The sequence below is a fragment of the Drosophila yakuba genome, chromosome 2R (assembly GCF_016746365.2).
Source record: "Drosophila yakuba strain Tai18E2 chromosome 2R, Prin_Dyak_Tai18E2_2.1, whole genome shotgun sequence".
Classification (NCBI taxonomy): domain Eukaryota; kingdom Metazoa; phylum Arthropoda; class Insecta; order Diptera; family Drosophilidae; genus Drosophila; species Drosophila yakuba.
This window is the reverse complement of record NC_052528.2, coordinates 19,942,235-19,962,062: the sequence shown is the minus strand read 5'-3', so window position 1 is coordinate 19,962,062 and position 19,828 is coordinate 19,942,235. Positions and strand designations below refer to the sequence as shown.

Here is a 19,828-nt window from a genome sequence, read left to right as displayed (position 1 = left end):
GCAATTCTATATTTAGGTTGCATGCCACATCGCACCGAAACTGGTTCCTCCAGTTTCCTGATAATCTGGGTGACGGCTACACAACCCAAAACAACAGCGGCCCCAACACAACACCCTGATTCTGGACACGGGCACAAAGTCTGATTTTCCTTTTTAGCGCCAAACAAATATCAAAACATTCGACAAAACGCTGCACTTTCCGCACACTGGCGTTGCACTGAATGAGTCAACTTAGTCCACTTGTCAGGGCTTATTCATAGAAAATGTCAATATACTATGTCTATATTGATATACTCGTATATATTTTACAATTTTCAAAATGATAAAATTGAAACTTTCTTTCCAAATTGCTAAAACCCTTTGTGAGGGCAACAATTCAGCAAATGCAGTTCCTCCAAAAAAAAAAAAAAAAAAAAAAAAAAAAAATAAAGAAAGACATGAAAAAAGCGATCAAACTGCGCAGTTGGCCGAAACCGGTTGCCGCCTTGCAGATCGCCTGCCTCATGCCCTTTGCAGTGATATTGTTGACCAAGAGCGAGAAGCGGGCCAACAAAACCCCTTCGTCTCCCTGCAACTGGAGGTGAAAAGAACAAACAGAAACCAAAAGTGCTAGCCCTATGGCTAATGCACGCGAGAGCGTCAGTAAATCATTTGCCAGCTATTTTGTTTGATCAGTCCACGGACCGGACTTCTGGCCCAAAGACAGACTGGCCAACAGAACCCGGCCAGAGGAAGCGACATCGCAGTCACTCTGAAAATGTCACGCATGCGCTGTCGGCATGCGCGTAATTGCATTGAGGATGTGCGGCGACCAGGAGGATGTGCCAACTATATAATCTAGGGGGGGCGCACTTGGGTTTACAATTTAATGAGCGCTTAAATAAAGAAATTGCCTGGGAATAGCCCGCAAAAGACATTAAATTGTGTGCTCTTTTGTTAAGGATAGTAGTACGTGGGCATTGCCAAATTATATTACCATGTCAACAATTCTTCTTTACTAGTTATCGATCTTTTGTAATCTGAAAGCAAATATTTCAATTTATTGTTAACTATGCTTCTTTTGTTTAAGTTTAAGTTTGCTTGTAGTTTAAACTTTGTGTTGGACACCTGGCGTTGACTTGCGGAACCGCCTTAGCCTACATAAACTTTACACAAAAACAGCGCCACCTATGCGGCCACCGCTATAAGCTACCACATTTTGTTTTCTTACTTTTTCTAAGTATCATGTCGATACTTACTGCAGCTCTTATCAGCTTCCTCTTAAATTTAAAAATACATTTATCAATTTAATGGCAACTCTTAAGCTTAAACTTGGATTCTTTCCAATTCTTTTAAATTTTGTTGCCATTAAATTATTTATTAATTTTACAAGGTACTATTTTTCAAGAAATTCGAAATTTTAGAAATGTTTATGAAATGCAGTTTTATTTGTGTTCACTGATTTTTATTGCTTATAAATACTTAATTATTATAAACTGTATCCATTATCCAATCCGAATAGCTTAGTATATTTGTATACACCACTATGCTGTTCATAACAAAGCTCGTTATGCCAATAAGGCAGTACCTATTACCATCGCCGATATTTTTAAGTGTACCGATCATTGAGCCTGGGGCTGCAAAGCTAAGATAACTAGACTTTTCGACACAAAATTGGTTACTTTTCAGTGGCATTCCAATTCTTCTGGAGCATTCGATGTGTTTGATGGGGTTGAAATCAACATTCCTGACTCCTTTAAATTCATTCGTGGTCTCATCCACAAGGGCAGTTAGCATCCTTGGAAATTTGGTACTTGAGACAATGCAGATCGGCTTTACAATATCTAAATTAAATAATTTGTGAGATCGAGAAAACGTTCAAAATCTGTGTTACCTGAGTTTGGCACATCACGAGCCAATTTAAGCAAGGCAATATTGTTATCCATTGATGAATTCGTGAAATGGGGGTGAGAATGGATCGATTCCACGTCGAAGCTTTTGAGATATTTGGTTTCCACTTTTCTGTATGCAAAAAAAATGTATAAATATTTTAAGTGCTTAAACACTTATAGAAAGATTAATACTTACATTACTTCAGGATTGTTAGGCAGATCTTTGGCCACCGTCAACACAAATCCTTTGATAATAAAGACAATTTCGAAATTATATAACGTAGTTTAGGCGTAGTTTAAAAAAAAATGTACTTACTGTTCGTGATCAGCACGCCAGAGATATTATTCTGAGACAGAGATACCTCCCATAGGCGAACAAGGACATCATCAGCCCAGTCGCTCTTGCACTCTTCGTACAAAACGCGATCCCCTTTAGTTTCGAAATCTCTCACAGTATTATATATCCAGTCCTTGTAGGCCACTACATCTGTATAGACACTACTTGGGCTGCACAACTCGCTGCCGTAGCTCACCATTCCAACCTGAATGGTTATGTTTTTTCCGCCGTACGTGAAATCGGCCATCAATGGACTGCCTAAGTTAGCCCCGCAGGAACTTCTATCATTACTGCCGGCGCAGAATTGCCCTTCGTTGACGGGCAACTTCTGGCCATTTCGATGGCACTCAACAGATTTCTTCTGGGATAGATGATGTATGGTCTGCATCAGTAGATTTGATGGTTCTGCTGCTTGACGTTGCCATCCAAAGGCTGTGAGCCTTGCAAAAGGTGATGAACTTACCACATTATCAAATATTATACAAATCGGTCGAATGTGCGCTACAGGCGTAATAGATATATAGATGAATAGTTAACAACACAAAGAATAGTGTTCTTCTAATGCTTTAATTATAGTATTTGTATCCCTAAGATCAAAATTGTTTTTTCTTACCATTATATGTCACTTCTTCATAAAGTCTCAACAGACCTATATCATTTGCGCCATTATTGGGGTGGAAATTGGGATGTTGAATAGCGAATGCCACGCCATGCTGTTTAATTGCATGGAACTGTTGGCTGTATGTCCCCAAAAGCACATACCTTTGGAAAGATAAAGATTAATCGGTGTGGGTAGCAATTGAGTTCTACTTACAGTTGGCTATCTCTCAATATGCAACTTGCAGCCGTAAGGACGAACACTTAAATTAGAATATGTTAACTCAATTTACATATTTTCAATCGACGTTTTCGCCATAACTTGTCCAAAAATGGCCGCACAGCTAAAATAAAGACTGTTTTGTGCTGCTTATAAACATAGCTAACTATGTCTATCCCTACTTTTTCGGGTTTCAAAAAAAAAATTTGACAAATTTTTGCAAGGGCTCATCAAAATTTGCGAAAAATGGCCAAAAACTAGCATTTCAATGTATGTACATGGATCGATAGGGAATTTTGTTACGAGTTCATCGAGGTATGGCATTCCAATTTTGGACAATTATTTTCACTGCTATCGAAAAAAAACGGATTAATTGTTATCAAAAAATCTAAAAAAAAATTGTTGTAAAAAATCTGATATTTTCAATCGGCGTTTTCGCCATAACTTGGCCAAAAGTGGCCTATTGTCTATTTTCGATAAGGGGTACTATCGTAAAATCCTCGGTCCCTTGAAAGTTGCTATAACCGGATTCTACTGTATTTGCTAACTTACGTTTGTGAACAAACGTTCCATCGCAAATAAATTGGTTATTATTGTATATGCTTGCCATCCAGCGCATAGCGTTAGGTGCACCATGATTGAAATTGGTTTTATTTGAAACTCTGCTATCGTAGCACTTTTTATCCAGTAGTTGGGCTAAGCCCTGACACAGCAATAACGCGATCAGAGCTAAGAAAAGCACTTGAGACTGAGACATTGTTCTCCAAGAAATACTCGTATATGACTGACTTAAGAAGGCTTTACATTTTTTAATAAATGCGAAACCGGCAACCTTATCAGCGCAGTACAGCTACTTATTCTTAAAAACTTTATGAATTATGTATGCTATTTATAACTTTTAATCGAAAACCCCTCAGAGATAAAACAAGGGAAACAAATAGTGTCTCGACTATCATATACCCGTTACTCCGCTAGTGGGAGTGCTATGGAGAAATTTCAAGATCCACTCGGCCAGTGATCTTGATCAAGATAAAATATAAAAATATTGAAAACCCCAATTACTTTCCGTTACATGCTTTCCAACGAATCTTGTATACCCATTTACATTACGAGTAATAAATAAAAAGCATTACAAGTGGCGCTCCTATCGGTGATTACATGAACTATGGATGGCCTTTTGCTTGGGACACGCTTTGGGACATTCCGATAAAAATGTAGAGTTAATTGTAAAGTACATGTATTTATGATGTATACACAGTATTTTTACATATGTAGTTTATGTTTCGGAACCAGTGAAATCCGATGGCATGGACATGTCCATGGGCAAAAACCAACCAAAAACTATACTAACATAATATGAACGCTATTATATAACCTAATCTATTTTTATACCCGTTACTCGTTGAGTAAAAGGGTATACTAGATTCGTTGAAAAGTATGTAACAGGGAGAAGGAAGCGTTTCCGACCATATAAAGTATATGTATTCTTGAGCAGAGACCCTGCAGACCTCAGAGTCTCTGGACCCCAAACCCCATCCCTTCCATATGTCTGAATTCTCACAAAATAATCGATTCACCAATTTTTTAGGCTGTGTAACCATCGTAACGCAAAACTTTGAAATTCATACAAAAATTCGGAATAAATATGAATTTTGATCGAAACAAAAAATTATACGTATTTTTTAATTTTCTAATTAATTTTTTTTTTCACTATCTAACATTAAATATTCAATATGGCTTTATTAGAATATAAATTTCCTAAGTCTGCATGGTTTTAAAATTTCTGCTGGCCTACCTTTTTTTATGGTATATTAAAACTTTGGGAAGGATCATTATTTGTTAAAAGCGAACTAAAACATATTCACAAAAATAAAATACTACTATATTATTGTACAGAAAATTAAACATATTATATTGAAGAAAGAGCCTTTTGCTTACATCGTAGTATTACTGAAATTCTGATCAAATTATACGGTATTATGGACTGAAATATCGGGAAGAATTTGTAACAATGTAACAAAGTTATTTCGCGTTATTACAAATTATTGTTCAATATTACTTAGATAACGGGCTGTTAAATATGTACTATATTGCGCTATTCGGTATTCGCTCCTATATCATCCGCTTGATGGATCGATCGGCTATTTACTGTTGCACTTGTCAACACGAATTACACGAATTACCGTTATGAGCGGCAAAGGACGAAAGGATGATGTGCCCAGAGAGCCGGGCACGTGCCCATGAGGACATCGCGATAAGGGGGGCAAACAATTTGACAGTTTAATGTGGCGACAGTCATCAGGCTGCAGTTCCGAAACTGAAAACTCTTCCTCGGTGCTAAAAATGAAACTGAAACTTAGGATCGGGCAGAAACTCGTGCTCGCTGGCGACATTAGCAGCGGAGGAAGCAGGGCTATAATTATAATTCCATTACCGCGGAGCAACAGGACCGGGAAAGGAAAAAGGAACAGGAACAAGAAGCCATTGGCCGGGTAAGGTGCTGCTGATCCTGCGCCGAGATCCTGTGCCAAGTCAAAGACAATTGAGTGGCGTAATTGCCGAGCCGCCAACTAATGATGGCCAAGGATAATGCGGGCCGTGTTAATGTGGCCAGAACGCGCCAAGCTGGCTGACGAGCAGGTGAATCGCTAAGCGGCCACCAAAATGCGGAAGTATGCGCATTTCGCCCGATTCGCAGCGCCTTCGATCCGATCCGCATTTGATGGAATGTCCGAAACGAGCACTTGCCTGCCCATTCTCCTCCGTTTTCCCCCTCGAGTGCTGCCAATTAGGATGCCTCTCCGCAGCTGCACAGCTCATCTGCTTAGCCGCTGGAATCGCACCTGAATCGCGTGGAGGAGGCTTGTTCCTAAACAAACTAAGCCCAAACGCTCCCATCGCTTTTACGGGCCGCCAGGTGGGGTCGACGCTCGTTCGGCGATAAGAATGTCATAACACATAACACAAGCTCCCAATTAACTGCATCGCCCAGCGGAGGTGGAGCTGTGATTCGAAATTCGGACACCATCCGACCGGCGGCTCATTTGCATCGGCGGGGCAAGGAGCAGGTCCAGCTGCCATTGATCCATCCATCCATCCATCCAGCGGAGGATGCCACTGTGGCGGCCCAGCGGGTGATGGTGCGATGTCCCAGCTTCACAAGTAGTACCATCAGCGATGCATGACAGTGCTGACACAATTCTAGCAACCTCAAATAAGAATATAAATTCATATTTATCGTAACAAAATATTTGTATAAAATAATTGCTGTTATAAGCATTGTTGTGCAAGGCAGGACAATATATATTCTTACTGGGCGAAGAAAATGTTTTCGAGAAACTTTCAAGTTGTTCAATATCAATAAACGTATTGGAACGAGCATTTTGGAATAGTTAAAAGTAGCTAGTTAAACCGGCCACGCTGTTCAAGGAGAGCCGCGCAGGGAGTCGCAAAGATATCCATCAACGTGTGGCGTGTTTGGCTCCTGTAAGTTGTTAACTCGACTTTTATTGCCGCACAGTCGGCGGCTGGACCACCGAAGGGTCATTGGCTTCGACTTGCCAGCGATCCATGGAACCATCGATCCATCGATTGCCTCGTTTGCGAAAGATCTCTCGAATTCGGCCGGTTCACACCCAGGGCCAGTTCATTTCCGCCCCTGCGGCTCCAATCAATGGCCACAATAAAGGTTAATTATGTAAATGTCACACAGTTGCTACTGTCTGTTCACTTGTCGGTTCCATTTTCATTTCCATTTCCATTTCCCATCCCCATTCCCATACCGCTGTATTCCTACATCGATTCCGATTTCGAAACGCGCTCAAAACTCACAATTTAATGGTCTCGAAACGTTTCAATTTTTATTAGTTCACATTGGGTCCTAACCTGTTGTCGAGAGCGTTCTAAATGAGAACATAACTGCTTCTGTTGCCACCGCCAATTAACCCCTTCCTTCGCAACCATCAGCCACCAGCCATATGATGGCCCTTCGCCGTGTTGCCGCTTTTTACGGTTTAATTGTGCCCACGACCAGAGACAAAACAGAGAAATCAATCTCGAAATGCGTTGACAAGTGAAGCCGGGCCAAGAGCATTTCGAGATTTCAGGTCCCGGCCCAAGAGAAGACAGAGATTGCGAGGAGTCAAAGTAACCCCGAACCCCGAGGTGCATTTAAGTGCACCTTTAGGAAATTAACCATAAAAAATTGCTTCATTTAACAAGGCAGTGCGGCACTAAAAACCAACCCAGACAATGTCCCAATGCGCGGCAGAAGAAGCTAAATGCCAAAGGCAGCCAGAGAAAACCAGAGTGACGTCGGGTCACATTTCTGGGCTCAGGGGCCAGAGGTTCTGGCCTAGAAAGCGGAAGCTCTGGACCCACGAATTTCGGCTAATTGGTAAAGAGGAAGTCGGGTGACAACGGAAGATGGGGCTTCGTAAAACTTAGGAACAGTTTGAGTTGTCTACAGCTTCATTAGAAGCTGCTATTAGAAACATAAATAATTATATTTTATGTAAGAAAGGTTAAAAAAAAGAAACTAATTTGTATAGGAACTTAGTGTATAAACACATAAATTAACCCCATAGTTGTATTTAATATATTTTCGTTATCTAACTATTTTAACAGAAGACATTTCCCATTCACGTTTATTACTTATATGCTTTGCTTGCGGCTTGTTTCCATGTCCACCATCTTAATCCATAGAGTTTATCCGTAATTGAATGACATTAATTATGGTGCATGCTGCTGTCAAGCCATCACTATTACCATTACCATTACCATTTCCATTGCAATTCCCATCCTCAGCTGGGCAAATCCGCTTGGCGATGCCATTCCGAGCGCGATGTCGCCATAATGTCAAACATTTGGATCTGCTAATCGCGTAAAACATAACACCATTACCGCCATAAAATAAATTTTCTGCCATAATATCTGTCGCGCAAAAGGGCCTCGGATCGGCGAAACGTACATCGACGACGACATCTTCTGTCCCATTCCGCATCTACGTCCGCATCCAAGTCCAGCTCCAACCCCAATTTCCAATGCCCCAACTGGATTTTGATTTATGCCGAAAACGCAGAGGCGAGCTGGGCAAAAACCAAAAACACAAATCAAACGCAAACAGCGCGACGAAACATTGCAACAATCCATGCCAGCGCTCTACTCTGCTCTGCTCCGGCTGCCTAGCAGCTCCTCCAGATCCGACTCCTTCAGCTCCGGCCCACGAATGCCGGCCAGCAAGAGGAGCAACCAAGCAGGCTGGCTCAGCATGGCTAGCAAAAAAAAGAAGGCCAAAAGGCGAGCGCGAAATCCAAACGCGAGCGGCGCGCGCGTTTTTTGCCGCCCCAAATGTGCGCAGCAAAAACGCGTCTCTGTGTCTCTCTGAATGTTCCAGCCTCATTGATATTTCGAGCGCGAGCGTATAAAAATATTCTGTCGGCCCAAGATCCCGAGATCCCGATTCCAATTCCGATTCCCGATTCTGATTCTGATTCCAATCCTGGCCTGGCCTAAAAGTGTCGCCCGAGCGGGATCGTCGCTGCGATCAGCGATCAGCAAAAATCATCGTCATCATCATCATCGATCCGGCGATCCAGAGCCCTTCGACTTTCGTCGATTGCACTGAGAAAAAATGTATACTATGTTTTGTATATATAACAAAGAAATTGAATTGGGATGCATTCCTATAAAGTAAGAAATAGTCTTTCTTCTGTATGGAATTATATTTGAATGATTCTAAGTACTTATGACATAATTAGTTTCTTATAAACAACATAAACATTATAAATCTTCCAAATAATACATATTACCAATAGCTGAGAAATGCTTTCTGTGCCCAATGAAGGCTTTTTTTCTCCGTGCCCAGTTTTTGCGCTGTGACCAGAGAGGCTGTCAGTCATAGTCATGCCAGGGCATTCCAATCTGGCCATGATCAGGAGGCTTCTTGTGGCCGATACCCCGGCAAATGCCCTGCTGGCTGTGCATTCCTCGCCGTCAGTTTCCTTGCGCGCATCCTCAACGCCTTTTAGCATTGTTTATGAAGTGGAGTGGAGTGGAGTGCCTTGGATTGGAGTGGCAAGGAGCGTTATTGGCGGTATTGGTCAATTGGCCAGGATTCGGAATCGCGGCGTGCACGTGATACAATTATGGCAACGTGTTTTTTGCGCCTCCTTTTTTTTGCCCGCTTTGCATAATTTAACTGCGCGCAATTGTCGCGGCAATTATTTTTAGCCACTGATTTATTGTTGGCATATTCAGAGTATTGGTCTTGGGAAAGTTTCTCGCAACTTCACACCTTCGCCCAGGATGGCGATGTGCAGCTCCCTCGGGCACCTGTTTTAAAATTCCACTCACATTGCCTGCCGGTGCCGCCACACCATGCCGATTCCAATGCCATTTTCGCACTTCCAGTCGCCGCTTCAGTCGCCGCTTCAGTTGCAGTTGCAGTTGCAGTTGGCAACCATTGTCGCCTCCTTCTGGGGGCGATCCCTCCGATGTCTCCTCCGCGGGCGATCGATAGTTATGGTCGTGTCAGACATCCTGTAATTTCGCCATTCCCCCTCCTTCAGATCCAGCGTGTTGGCAACTTGTTGACACTTCATTGGCGCGCAAGTTAATTAAGAAGGAGAGGCGCAGATACAGATACAGATACCGACGACCACCGGCGAGTCGGTGCAAAACACTTCATTTATCATTTAAATGGGCATCTCGGGTACAAATTACACGAATTTCGTAGCAGAAAATTTCATAAAATTAAGCTTATTACACAGGCTTTTACATCAGTTGGTAATGTTAAGCATTTCTGATACCTTTTCAAAACGTAAATTGTATTTTAAATCCATGCCCTTTAATGCAAACACACACTTTTTACTCAGCACACGTATTCGTAATGTTTATTTAAATATTTTATTATATTATCACCCCCTTGCAACATTATTCATAGCAATCATAGTGTATGAAACTCGAATGAATACAATTTCACGGCTATTTCAATCCAGCTATTTGTTCATTTTAAAACATCATTATCGGAGATCCAGTTTAGGAGAAAAGAAAGTGAAATGATCGTGTGACCAAAGAAATTCCATCAGTTCAAGTTCCACCTTAGATTAAAGTAGTATTGGTTGAATGGGGCGTTTACGATTAAACTAGGTTGCTATATATACACAGATCAAAACTGGGTCAGTGGCAATGCGCATTCAGTGGATTCAGTTAACCACCTCAACGCTGTCCTCCTCCTCTGGCTCCTCCTCCCCCTCGGCGGGATCCTCATCCTCTGGAGTTTCCAGGGGTGGAGCAACTGGACTATCCTGGCTGCTTTCGCAGGAACTGGACTCCAGGCACTCCAGACGATTGCTGTCGAGTCGCAGCCGCTTCTCCGGTTTCTTGAGCAGTTCCTCGATGGAGTACGGATTCCGCTTGCGACTGTGGCCGAGTGTCGAACCCGGTGAAGCCTCTGGAGCTGATCCAGCTCCATTACCACCGCCAGAAGCGGTGAGGGAGAGCGCCGCCGGAGAAGATTTGCCGGAGTCGCAGTCGCTAAGTGCATCGCCAGCCGCTCCAGGTGTCGACAGATCGATGGAGCTCTCGGACTTGGTGAATCCACCCAGTGCGGATGTGGAAGATGCGGCCGCCGCTGCCATGGCATGGGGCAAATAGCCGCCGGCATAGGGCAGGAACTGACCACCCGACGCCGCCGCCTGGGCCTGAATGTGAGCCTGGGTGTAGTAGAGCAGGGAGGGATTCCACAGCCAGTGCTTGTGGAGAGCGGAGTAACTCAAGTCCAGGCCCGATACATTTGGGTTCAGGCCGTGACTGTGGCCATGTCCCATGCTGGGCGGCATTTTGGGAGCGGGTTTAATGGGCATCTCACCGGCGGTGTTCATCATCAACGCCGGCGGCTTGGTGTAACGTGCGATGGAGGGCGTGGCTGCCGCAGTGGGTGGAGCCACGGTCGCCGGCGGGGGCGGAGCTTGGTTGCCATATCCATTCGATGGCCCACTGCCCGCCTGATGAGCAGCAGCCGCCGCCGCCGCCGCCGCCGCTGCAGCTGCGGCATTTTGCTGACTGGAGGTCATCTCATCTGTCCACAGACCGCTGTTGCGCAGAATCCGGTTGATGGAGCTGATCGAGGGCACCGAGCTGGGATCGCAGACGCGCTGCTGCTGCAGCTGCTCGCGAATCTCCCACGCGAACATGCCGCTGTTCTCCTCCTTCAGCCGGATGATCTTCTTCACCACGGTGGGCGTGGCCACTTGCTGCAAACAAAAGAAGTTATGGAATTTAGATACAATTAAGTATGTTGTAGTTTTCGCATGTCCCATATTATAACCCTTTAACTAGCAACCAGCCCGTTTTTAAATGGTTATATTATTAAGTAATACTTTAATGGATGTTGATGTTCCCCTAATATTTAATGATAAAGGTGTTACTTTAAATTTAGTTTTATTACATCTTACGAATGGTTTCACATAAACGTTAAAGGCCTTTTGCGTGACTGGGTGTTTTTGTCCCTTTATGGTTATAGCCAACAGCTAGGCGTTTTAAACCCCTGCATTCTCAGGTGTCTCTGGTTACCCCGTTTTTGTGGCCAACGGCTAATTGCCGTGAAATTCAATTGTGCACTAAAATAAACCACGGCGCACTCGCAACAATTGCAAAGGTCGACAGCAAGCGCAGCCACGCCCCTTTTAAGCTGTCATGTTCGCGGGAAGATTTGCATCGCAACGACACATCCGTGTTGCAGGCGCTTTTGCATATGTTAATTTGTGCGAGTGCTTTGAAAGGTTGAAAGGACCTTCCTCCTGTTTTCACTGGCGCCCGCTTTTCACGTGTGACGCGGCAATTCATTAAAAATTCATAAATACGCTTAAGGGGAGTTTATCGAATGGCAGTGTGGGGCTTTCAGGGGTCGGATGTCGTAGCCCCTCCAGCGCGGCCAGCTTGCATGTCAGATCTTATCGGAAATCTACACGCGCGCTCGCTCTTTGCGGGCCACTGTCCTTGCGCCCGCCCCACCCCCTTTTCCTATGCATGCCACAGGGCCAGGGGGTGGGGGGCAAGGTGCAGGTGCGGGGGCAACTTCTTTATTGACCCAACGTAGGTGTTAAATGCGCGTTTTGTTCGAGCGAGTGCAGAGCGCTTATTGAATCACCATGTAAGCGGGTGGGTAACTGACGTGTGGTAATGGTCGTGGTGGTGGTGGTGTTGGTGATGGGGGTGGGGGGCGTACCGCCGGGTACATTGTGCACTTGGTGGGCGGTGCAACTACCGTTAATTAGGCGTTCTGTTCCGTCGGCAAATATCGCACCTGAACAAGTGTTTGCGCAGTCGAAGGGGAATCGCATTGGAAGGGGTCGCTTCACGGACTGAAAGTGGTGAAATGCCCATCGATATCATATAGGACAACATATTAAAGGACTAAGTCTGAAATACTTTTTTGCCAGTTTGTAGAAAATTTAATAATATGCAATAAAACTATAGCTGCGTGGACCTTAAAGGGATCTCCATTGGTACAATAGCCTTCTGGAAAGCGTTTACCAGGTTGCGTATGGGTCGTGATTCGGTGTTATCGCTGATTCCATGGCCCAGTACAATCAGCACTATCTTAGTGCCATTGTCGTCATTTTTTTTTTTTGGGGCCGTGAAGCGAGCAGCAGCGGCTTAAACGGTAGCAGCCACACTTGATTGGGCGTGCGAACCACGCAGGTGGCTCCAGCCCCATCCAGCCCAATTCAGCCCCATCCTGGTAGCCCACTTCCCGGTTATCATCCTCGAGCTGGGCAGGCGAGATTGATTTGCTGCGCTCTCTGCACTCGAACGCCCACACCGTTCACACAACACCCTTTCGCTTCCTCCACCTGCCACTCCCACTTCGACTCCCACACGTGGCCATAAAAGCTGTCATCGAATGTCGAGAACATGTAAACTAGCTGCTGGTTACAATGCTTATCTGGGCTATCTGCTTTCCGTGTATCTGTGATACTTTATGGATTTACTGCTGTGCGTTTGATTTTTATATAATCGTTTGTTGATTTCATGCACCACAGCGGACCACATGTGGTTTCCCGTCCCCCCCCCCAGATCTTGTTTCCATCCCCCCATTTCGTAATCCCATTCCCGCTTGGAGCCCCACTTACCTTGGTCTTGCTACCGCCAATGGAGCCCGGTCGAATGGAACCCGTCTCATAGAAGCGAGTTAGAATTTTGGAAACGCAGCCTGTTTGAGAAAAGAGCATAAACTATATTACCTTGTCTGAATTATAAAGCAGTTATATGTAATAAACTTACCATGGGAAACCAGAAGCTGGCGGGATATATCACAGGGCCTCACTCCGCACAGAGCCAAGTCGACGATCCTTCGACGGACGCAGTCCGGCAGAGGACGGCCATTCACAAAAACGCCACCCAATTGGTTAACACCAGCTTGACCTGAAGGATAGAAAACTTTAATAAACTTTCATTGCATTGCATTGGAAATAAATGTCCCACTACTTTTGTTCCTAAACAAATTAAATCCAGTTTAAGGCTTGGAAAGGAACTATTTGTAAATGCACTATATAAAAGATTAACCACTTCTGCAATAAGCAACTTGTCTACAGATACTTAACGAGTTTTGCCTCAACTTGTTAGTGTTGAGCTACATATATTTTGAGAGAAAAGTTTGCCCGACAAATGGAAATTATAGTGGGAATCTAAAGCGCCTAAGCTTCCCAATAAAGCGAATAAAGCCGGGAAGATTTACAGTGGGCACACGCGTCTGGGCCAAATACCTGTAGTTTGGCAAGCGCCGTGTTGACTTGGCTAATCTCTCTCACCTTCTCCCCTTCTCTCACTGGAAATCATAAACGCAGGCGGCAAAAGTGCGCCAGTAATAACCGTGTTTCTTTGTGGGATCTCGGGTTCTTGGGATTTCGAGGGGGAGCACGTGAAATGGGGGACTGGGACTGGGAGGGGAACTAAAGATTGCATCTGACACTTTCGTTGAAGTTCTTTTTGAAGTTCATTAGCGAGACTCACCTGTATGCGGCATGGCTGAAATGTGATCAACAATTCAATTCAAAGCGAGCCAATCCAATCCAATACAATCCGAAAGTGATTCGATACGATCCGATGCGATCGGTAGTCGCTGACTCGCTTAGCCTCCGTAAAGTATTTTGGTTTATTCGCTGTTGGCTGTTTGTTTTAAGTCTTTTTATTTTTTTGGTCTTTCGTCCCGTTGCTGCTGATACTGATGCTGCTGCTGCTGCTTAGTTAATCGCTGAATTTTAATCAAATTTCAAGCAAGAACGTCATAAAAACGCTTTGATGGATGTCGTCGTGGTCGCCGGGCTATTAGGATTCTCAGCCTCAGACTCGAATGGCGTCGCTCGAACTGATGTTGGATGATGCTGGATAATGCTGGTTGCCCACTCCCCGATGACTTTTAACGGCTTCCACGAATTCGGACAGCGTCCAGGCCCGGCCAGAACCGATCCGATCCAAGAGCAAAGCCAAACCAAAACCCGGTGAAAATCTAGTAAGGAAAATACATAAAACTTAATTATTTTATAAAACTACGCGGCAGCGGGTTTAATGTGCAGTGGTTTATGTGCTCAATGGCCATGTCCAGTGACCAGTTACCAGTGACCAGTTACCACTGGCCACTTGCCTAGTGGCACTGGTGGCAGGGAGTATCTCAAATTAGCTGCTTATCAGGCACATTCCGGGCGCAGCGTGAACTGCTGCCCCATTATCGAGTGGTTTCCCCCATACCATGCCATTTAGGCCAGGTCGTGGTAGTGGTACTCCTAAGTATAAGGTACTCAAGTGCCGGGAGCAGGGGTAACAATTAAATGAATTTTGGCCAATTGCTCATTTCGTTAAATATGCAACGGGCTCAAAGAGATATGCAAATGGGCTTTCAGCACCACCAACTTGCGGTCGGTGGTTTCCGCTTCCTGTTTTTTTCTACTTAGTGCTTTTTGGCCAGGATTTGAGCCTGTCGCCAGACTGTCAGAGGCATGAAAACGCGCTGAAGAACCGTATAAATCAAAAACTGTAACTGCCACTGCCGGCCGACGGTCCACACACTTTGTCATGGCCATGTTATTATGGAATTCACATTTGATTTAATTGCCGAGCCCGAGCCCAGGCCCAGAGTCCTTGCCGCTTTTCAGCTCGTAAAACAACCGAAATGCGCGTGTTAAGCCACCGAGCCACCGCACGCACCACACACTCCCCCCTTTTGAAATTCAAAAAAACGGAAAAAACACCAAACAGAACAAAAAAAAAAAAAAAAGAACTCGAAATTAAGTTGTTCATTAGGTTTTTTGGACCCTCGCAGTCTCAGTCTCCATCTCCATCTCCACCGCCGTCTCAGTTTTTCGGTTACCACTCACCGCGAACGGGAAACTCGTGCTGGCCGTTAAGGCCATAAAGTTCGCAGTTGGCCCGGGGCCAAGATTTGGCCGACAGTGCGATAAGGATTCCAATCCACTCGGTTTTGTAGAAAGTGAAATAGACATTCCGGCCAAAACCAATTTGGCCGCAATGAAAGGGTTAATTTCCCCTCTGGCGTGCTACTCGCCCATTTCACTCGAATTCTCTGTTTTTGTGGCCCAATCGAGGCCAGTGAGCAGTCAAAACTAAATAGTTCCGGCCAAGTAGCAACCCCTAAAAATATGCCACTGCTGGGCTTGTTTTGCCACTTCTATACGTGTTAATTATCAATTATTGGGTTCTATGCAGCCTAAGAATGCAGATAAGTTGGCTAATAAGATGGCTAAAACAAAAACCTTAAATTTAGGCATTACTTGTGGAACATTCTGCGGTATTGGGCGTAAATTTAACATATTAACAAGCAGTGATCCTAGGTATCTGGTACTTAAACGAGACCGAAAAATCCCCTGTAGTTTTAAAAAAAACGTTATAAAATGTAAACGCGTAGCAAAGGTTTTTTCCAGAGCTACAACGGCTACAGTTTTAATGTTGAATGCGATCTTGAGGCCAAATTGCGAGTTATATATAGAGATGTGGCTAATCTGGGTTCTCGAGAAGCGCTTTCAGGTTTTTAGCTCCCGTATATTAACGAGTATAAGTATCTCCTTGAAGTCCTACCGATTTCTCCACAGTCCTCAGGTCGTAAGTCTCAATTAGCTACGTGCACATGTCAAGCGGAACAGACATAAAAACCGATAGAAATTAGTTAAACATACAATAATTTAAATTCGTGCGATTACCGAAAGTGGAACCGACAGGTTGGCCGAGCTTCTGTTTCGGAACCCAGTCCCTTGATTTGATTTTTTATTATTGGATGGCCTGCTGCCTGCCCCCCCGCAGATCAATGGATCGATAGATCGAAGCCAGATCGAACCGGGGCATTAACAGCCGCTAATTAAAATAAAAAAATTATAATAAAACGTACGCTTCACCATTTGAATATGATAAGCTTGCTCTTTCTGGACCACGCTTAAGTAAGTTGTCCGACGGCTAGTTGGTTTGTTCCCTCGTTTCCTATGGCTGAACGCTGAAAGCCGGTGGCTTTGGCTTAGAAAGCAACCAAATCAATGAGCCATAATGGCAGCCAGAAACGACGGCATGACAAAGAATTAATTAGCATACGATTTTTGACTTTTGTCGCTCGCCGTAGTCGTGGGAAAACTAAAGTCTGTGGCCAAAAAGTCACTCATCGATCTGGCCAACGATCGATTGGGCCGCTTTAAATGAGTTATCTTAGTGCGGCGGATGTTCAATTGGCCTGGCCATAGTTTTGCATTGCAAATTCGTTGGATTAGCCATCCGGTGGCATCTTCCACTTCATTCACAACATGAATATTATTGGAATAATCGAATCTTGGCCGAAACTAACGCCGCCGCTTGAATGGAGATCGCCCCGTTTGCTGGTTCCGTTCCGTTCAGTTCAGTTCAGACTCGATCCGTTAGATCAGATCGTCGTTCATTAAGAAATAAGCCGATCGAAGGCAGTCGAAGGTGTGGAGGGTCTGGGAGGGGACGAGGTTGGACTTGAGACCGATGTGTCGAACACGATAAGCAAATATCGTTATTAAAGTCTTTCAAAAAAGCCGCAACCTGATCGGGAGCGACTCGATTTAATGATTTAGTTGTTGAGAAAGCAAATTATGCGCAAACAAATTGATTACGATCGTTTATGATGGTCATTATGGGCAGGTCGATGGATGCGACCAGGTCTTAATTAAGACGTCGATAACTCATCGTCGTTAGCTTTTGTCAAGTGTTTGAATAAAACTCACTTTAGGAAATAGAATATGTCTGCACTCTAAGTGCAATGTGTGCACTTTTCACAAAGTTCAATTTAGCTTATCGCGTCGCGTGTATAAAACCAGATAACGCATCTGGCGTAAAATCCTACAAAGCAAAATATGCTGCTAAAAGCCTGTTTAGTGAACTAATAAAGTAGTCATCTAATTTCATTAAATAAAGCAGGTTCGAGATCCAAAACAAATTTATCTAATATTGATCGCTTAATTTAAACGTTCTATGGAATATTTCAACAGATACTTTAAATCACAACTTTATTGGTTTCATGCCCGATTCTACATAACTTTATCTAAGCAGTTCGATTTGAAATATTCTCCTGAATTCGTAAAGGTCTTCTAAACTTTTTTGATCTATAAAGTCATATCTTTATACAATTATATTTTGGATAGCGAATGGTCACTAGAAATGTACCAATTCAAATCAACTTAGCTATGTTTAGTTTAAATTTGCTCAAAGCTAGACCAATCATTAATAATAACTCACTAAAGAGGGTATTTTTCCTAGATGGTTCTACTTTTGAAGTACATCATTTAAAAGATGTGCTCACCTCAAACTTAGAGCACTGTAACTGCCGGCTATCCAATAACTGGGATGCGAATCCTTTGATCACTTGAGCACAACACTTTCCGCTCGAGTTTTGCATGCACTGTGTGGCTTATTCCGCGGATAATGGCCGATTACTCAGTTCAGAGGCGCGACGGCTAATGGTTTCTGTATGATTCCTCGTTTTTTGTTTGGGAGTTCGGAACGCGACGCACCTTGTCACTCGACCGTCAAAAATTCGACTAACTGCACGCGAATCGCTGGGCCGGCGCATCGATTCGATCAAATTTTGTGGCTATAGCTGTGGCTGTGGCAGTGGCAGTAGCAGTGGAAGTTGAGAGTTGGCTTCGTGCCTCGCCCGCGGTCCATCAGCCAACAAATTCTACTGAAGCGCCGCCAAGCAGAGCGGCCTAAAACGCCACCGAAAACCCATCGCTCACTTACACACTCGTATTCGCGGCACGCACACACTGACACAAGCCTTCACGGACTCACGGATGAACCGTTTTTCTGGTGTAACCGGTTTTTCACGGCTGCGACGTCCGCGGCGGTTCCAGCCCCATTTGGCCCACCGCCAACCAATGAGAGCCCATCACCGAACTGGCCCGGTGCGCATGCGTCGCCCGCTGCGCCGACGGCGCGCTGCCATTGGCCAGCGGCAGTAGGAGAGGTGGGGGGCCAGGTGACACGTCCTCCGGGAGCGAAATCGACACGGGCACAGTGGGTCAAGTGTGCAGAGGCTAGTGGGCTAGGTCGGCGCTCAGCTGGATTTCAACAGCATGGCAAACCACATTGAAGTTTGGATCATTTCGTAAAGCTACTCTATGTTAACTAGAGGTTAACTAGTGCGCAGCTGCGTTTTTAGATAAACATTGGTTTTCTGGTTAGTTGACTAATAAGTTTAAATCCTGATTATACTGCAATGCAGCTTAGCAAAATAGATCTACGATTTAAGAGGCTAATGGGATCGTTAGGATTTCAAACCTTATTATTGAAGGAATTCTTAAGGAAGCATAATACCATCTTCCTACTTGTTGTTTAAAGCTCTTTTATAGTTTATTTTGAAAAATATATAAATTATTGATATTGTGAGTTCTTGATTTAAGTACAGAGCCAGCAGCTTTAACAGCTTGAAGCTTTGTTTTAATAACTTTTATGGATTGAGCACAAACACGCAGCAAGTTGGTATATATTTATGTCTTTTTGCAGTACATTCCAACTTGCAACTTTGCACCACTGTGCGGTTGCATGACGTCCGTGCAGTCCGCCTCCGCTCTTCGAACGCTCTGGGGGTAGTAGTAGTAGTCGAAGTCGAAGTCGGTGTGGATGGTCGGCGAGTTCCGGGCAGAGAGCGTTGCGTCAGAGCGTAGCCTTATCCGTGGCCGTTTCCGCAGCCGATGCGTTGCCGTTGCCGTTGCCGTTGCCGTTGCCGTTGCAGCCACGTTCCGGCCAATCGGCGGAGGCAACGCAGCACGCAAACGCTCTCACTCCCGCCCACGTCCTGCATCACAGATACTGTGTTGATACTGTGTGTATATCCCACTCCAAGGAGCCCCATCCACATCCGTATTGTGACACTGCATAGCCGTTACCCTGGCGAAACAGCCACAGCTACGGCCACAGCTACGGCTCGTCCTTGCCTACCCGCTGGAAACTTCCAGGGGAGTGGGGTGAAGTGAAGGGAGGGGTGGAGTGGGAGCGGGAACGGGAACGGCAGGAGGCGGAGGTCGTTGGGTGGGTGGCGGCGTTAAGTAACGCTCGGTGGTGCCGCAGGCGTTAATTGAATTCGACAATTGTCGCTCGGCATTCACAATTGGAAATGGATTTCCACTGCGACGGCGACTGGTGCTGAAAGATAAAGCTGTCACATTGTTTGTGATTGTTCCGTGGGAGGAGTCCGGATTATTGATTCATTTGAGGCACCGAACATGTTGAATGGAAATTAGTTGCCATGACTAGGAAATCAATGGTGCCGAGCAAAAG

At 44.7% G+C, this 19,828-nt stretch overlaps 2 protein-coding genes across 2 annotated transcripts; both read right to left on the bottom strand.

Moving 5' to 3' along the window:
• Positions 1-1,397: 1,397 nt before the first annotated feature.
• LOC6531524 (chymotrypsin-like protease CTRL-1) lies at positions 1,398-3,809 on the bottom strand. The gene is made up of 7 exons (XM_002092287.3): positions 3,578-3,809; positions 3,023-3,068; positions 2,822-2,970; positions 2,188-2,709; positions 2,068-2,116; positions 1,874-2,001; positions 1,398-1,823 (listed from the first exon to the last, which is right to left on the bottom strand). Exons 1-7 carry the CDS (start codon positions 3,780-3,782, stop codon positions 1,462-1,464), a joined length of 1,461 nt encoding a protein of 486 aa, XP_002092323.2. The 5' UTR covers positions 3,783-3,809; the 3' UTR covers positions 1,398-1,461.
• Positions 3,810-9,889: 6,080 nt separating this feature from the next.
• Positions 9,890-18,226, bottom strand: LOC6531523 (paired box pox-neuro protein). Its single transcript, XM_002092286.3, has 5 exons — positions 17,850-18,226; positions 14,042-14,537; positions 13,313-13,453; positions 13,162-13,241; positions 9,890-11,280 (listed from the first exon to the last, which is right to left on the bottom strand). The coding sequence occupies exons 2-5, from the start codon at positions 14,052-14,054 to the stop codon at positions 10,231-10,233; spliced, it is 1,284 nt and encodes a 427-aa protein (XP_002092322.1). The 5' UTR covers positions 14,055-14,537; positions 17,850-18,226; the 3' UTR covers positions 9,890-10,230.
• Between the last annotated feature and the right edge of the window lie 1,602 nt (positions 18,227-19,828).